This window comes from Bison bison, unplaced genomic scaffold (assembly GCF_000754665.1).
Source record: "Bison bison bison isolate TAMUID 2011002044 unplaced genomic scaffold, Bison_UMD1.0 scf7180017864319, whole genome shotgun sequence".
NCBI lineage: Eukaryota > Metazoa > Chordata > Mammalia > Artiodactyla > Bovidae > Bison > Bison bison.
The window spans coordinates 815,668-820,045 of record NW_011494891.1 but is presented as its reverse complement, the minus strand read 5'-3'; the positions used below and the strand labels follow the sequence as shown (position 1 = coordinate 820,045).

The 4,378-nt window shown below is 42.3% G+C and overlaps 1 protein-coding gene across 1 annotated transcript in view; it reads right to left on the bottom strand.

Annotated features, from left to right (window-relative positions):
- Positions 1–4,372, bottom strand: part of FGF10 (fibroblast growth factor 10) — a 99,120-nt gene extending 94,748 nt beyond the window's left edge. The window contains exon 1 of the mRNA XM_010852965.1: positions 3,357–4,372. Within this exon, the coding sequence (XP_010851267.1) occupies positions 3,357–3,696 (340 nt within the window). The 5' untranslated portion in view covers positions 3,697–4,372. The remainder of the gene's footprint in view (positions 1–3,356) is intronic.
- Positions 4,373–4,378: the final 6 nt, after the last annotated feature.

Sequence of the window (4,378 nt, the reverse complement as noted above, 5' to 3'; positions counted from 1 at the left end):
GACCGCCAGTCCCAGTTGCAAGGGCACTTAACAGCTGTATCCAGCCTTTCTAGTAGGCCAGAACTGGAGCTGAGTGGTAATGTTTCAAGGGCAAAGCTCTAGATGTAAAGAATGATAAAACAAACCTAAATGAGCCTGAGCATATCTAGTGACAGATACACCACAGCTATTCTAAATTATTCAGGCTTTCTCAGACTTCTAGCAGGAGAAACATAATTCATCACTGCTCCCTTTATTCTACTCTCACATAATGGCAAAGGAGCAAACAAAAATTACCCCACCACTAAAAAATTATAATAGTCACTTGAAATGGAGAAGAGTTTCTCTAGCATACGTAATATTTTTAGAACCATCCAATTTCTGGGAGCCAACTTTGGAAGTAGAAGCTAAAAATGATTTTGCAGTGCTAATGGGTGATTTCCTTACTTCTCTTTTGTTAGCATTTTGCTGGCAGAAAGCCAGTGAAACAGTCATTTAATTACTCAGGACATCACAAACATGTAGCCTCTGAGATAAGCTGTTACTGTATTTTAGCAGCAATAATACTAGGGTCAAAAGTAACAAAGAAAATTAAGCTTCAAATAATAATAAGCTTCAAATAAGCAAACCTTAAAAGAACAGCTTTGTACGTTGAGAATAATTAATAACTTGTTTAGGAAAATGTTACTGAAATGCGGTTTTGGACAAGGAACATCAGAGGTTAGATACCCTAATATTTAACAGGCTACCATTTGGTGGGCTGGCTGGCTGATTACCCTGTAGGCATGGCAAAGTTTGTTCTCATGTAATTATGCAACATTTAGACAATATCTTAATGATACCATGTAGTTCAGCTGAATCAGTCCAGCTGGAAATTGTAGCAGCATTCTGATTACCCAGCCACATGTGAAATTAAAGCTTTTTCAACCTTTACTATTCACTTGTTATGTCTTGATACAGATGTTTTTGGAAAGCCTAAATTATTTATGGCTTGCTATTAACAGAGCAGGCTCCACCTCCTTTCATTTCAACCATTGATTAGGATTGCATTACTATATAAGATATTAGAATTTTAACAAGGACTATCAGTTATAATTTGTCATATGGAAGACGTATTAGTGTACTTTAGACAGGGTGAAAAATTTCCACTTGTTTTTATGTGATAAAAATCATATACTTTTCTCTTTGCAGATAATTCTTACTGTAAAAATATATTTTAATGTGTACCCTGGAAACCATCTTACTAAACGGTTAATTACACAGTGTACATTATTTTAGAAAATAGTAATTTAAGACACATAAATAAACTACTATAATTGGTCTTTACATGACATTATAAATACACTTAAAATACAGCAATAACATTGTCATTTGTAAAAAAAATTTGCTCAAGGATAACACTTTGAAATTATATTTCTTTTGAGTTATTTCCATGAAGTAAAAATATAAAGAAAAATTTCAGTCCCTGTCCCAGCTCACTCGTCAGTAAGTGTTGGACCACCTCTTCCCCATCATACTACCTGGATAGTACCATAACTATTTTGTTTTAGAAGTGAATAAAAATATTAAAAATTTAAATCAATAACCTAACAACTATATATCATATCTAATAAATTCATATACTAAATTATAGCAAAAACAGTCATCATAACTGACTTTATTTCAGTTATTTCTAATTAATAAGAGCAGGAAAAATATAGATAGGTAGAGGAATACAGGTTCATTTCTGGTGATAAACATAAGATGGAATACTTTAAAACACTTATACAAATATTTTTATTACTTGTAAACATATTGCTAATTTTAGTACATGGAAGTAGCAGCTGAGGAGGAACACAAATTAGTTTTGAATGTGAGTCCCCAAATAAGAAAAATAAATCTTAATTCTTATAAATCTTTATTTTAAAAAGATAATGCTAAGTTCTGGTTAACTGTCTTTCCCATTAATACCAGATACTTTCTGGGCTAAGGAATCTGAAATCTATGACTCTCTTTTTAAGTTAGCTAGCAAATATTAATATATGCTTGGAATTCCCAAACAATTGACATAAAAAAGTCCCTTGAAAAGGTGACTTGGAAGCACCATGGAGATAATGCTAAATGGTCATTAAAGATGTTTAAAGTCATTGTCTACTGTCTTCAGTGTGCCATTACACAGCCTCCCGATCCTTTCAAATTGCAATCAATAGAGGATGAATAAGTCTCACCACTTGAAAGTAAGCAGGAAAGGAAGCCAACAGTGTAATCTGGCTTTGCTGGACTGATTCAAGAAGAGACACAATGTCCACCCCTCCTCTTCTAGTTCTCTCTCCCCCTACCCAGCCCACATCCCTGCAAGAAAGAAAGAGGAGAAACAGCTAAGGAAGGAAAGAAAGAGGGAAGGAGAAAGGAAAAAGGCAAGAAATCAAAGGATGGGGGCATACTTCGTACTGAGGAGGAAACCTCATCCTGTGGGATAAACTATAACCATGGAAACAGACTTATGACTTTTACTTTGAAAATAAAAGAATGACAATGAAATTTGTGTGAGGTCTGTGTGACTCCAGTCCCAGATGTTTATAGCACTGTAGTACTATGCCTCTGCAATATGAGAGGTTTCAGAAGAAACGAGTACAACAGGACACCACAAAGCAGCGCATATGCTATTGACAATGCAGACATGAGCATCATGTTACCAAGAGAGAAGGCAGGCAGAAGACAAATAGCAGCGGTGGTGCCTGAAAAGCTAACTTCATGGACTGCAATCACTCAAACCAACAAGAGGGACCAACGACAACAACAAAAAATCAAAACCAGAAAAATGTTTTCCTCCTATCTACAGTGGTGGTGGGGTAAAGAGATGGGGGTGGGGAGACAGTGAATTTGACTTTTCTCTCTTAAAGTTCCCATAAAGTCCCTACAATTGACAGCGGATAATTATTTTCAGCTTGAGGAAACTGTCCTGAAACTCTTAATAAGATTGCCAGCGAAAAGAACAAAATGTGTTTACTTGAGCCATTTCCAGAAGGGAGGGAAAGGAGACCTTGGGGTGAGGTGGGGAAGGACGATGGAGACAGAGAGGGGCATCTATGCACTGAGGGAACTCTTGGGCGCCCTGCGTGGTCCCGCGAGGGGCAAGCCAAGGAGACAGGGCAGATGGGGTGGCAAACGGAGTGGGGGGTGTTGAGGGAGCGCGCCGCGGGGAGGGGGTGCGGCAGCACAATGTATACACGGGGCGGGCGGGGGGGGGGTGATTTAGTGTGAAAGTATTCCACTTAATCATTTTACAGGAGTTGGGGACGTAAATATTTAGCTGGCCACATCTGGAACAGATTTTACCCCCCTTGTGGGGTGGGGGTGGATAACTGGAAGGAGGGGAACGCGCATTTGTTACTTACTGTACGGGCAGTTCTCCTTCTTGGTACCGCTGACCTTCCCGTTCTCAATCTTGAGAAAGTACTTGGTGAAAGAGAATAGCTTTCTCCAGCGGACATCTCCTTGGAGGTGATTGTAGCTCCGCACATGCCTCCCCGCACTGGAAGGCAAGGAGACGGACGAGGAGGACGAGGACGAGGAAGAAGAAGAGGAGTTGGTGGCCCCTGGTGACACCATGTCCTGATCGAGGGCTTGGCAGGTGACAGGGACGGAAGACACCAAGAACAGCAACAAGAAGCAGCAGCAGCAGCCGGACAGGTGGGGAAAGGCTGAGGCACAATGTGTCAGAATCCATTTCCACATTGTACTGAAACTCTCGGCACTGGAAATTGTCTCATCAGAAGGAACATACTGGAAGGGTAAGACCTGGTGCGAGGCAAGGAGACAGCTGGAGGTGGCGGCCACTGGTTAGCTCCCTCTGGGCTCGGATCTGGCCAGAAGTGAAAGCACCAACATCCATAACTCCGCGGAAGGGCCGGCTGCCTCTCCTCGCTCCTTTCTCGGATCCGCTGCCGCGCGCGCCCCTGGGTCTCCTGGTGAATGTGGACGTGGGTGGCCGCAGTAGCAGGAGCTGGTGGTGGCGGTGGTGGTGTGGGTCACCCTCGCTCCCCCTCGCTCCTCACTCCCCCAGGAGTTTACTTTGTTCTCTTCTTCACTCCTTTCTTCACCATGTTAAATTCAGGGGGAAAAAAAAAAAAAAAGTCTGAAAAACAGATGACAGCACGGTGAACAAAACCCAAAAGGGTTGGGGTGGGAGGCTGGGGGAGCTATCTGCGCCCCGGTGCGGTTGGCAGCGTCTAGTCCCTCTCCGCACCAGCCCTCGTTCTCTAGCCAGCTCTGAAAGTGCTTCCCTCGGAGTTGTCAGAACCGGAGGCGGCTGCCCGGGTAGCCGTTGTTTTCTTCCCCCTGTTGCTTTCTCTTTTTGGTGGTGCCTGTTGATTTGAAGCCTCCAGACAGTCACTTCTTGTTTGGGGTGGCGGGGGGG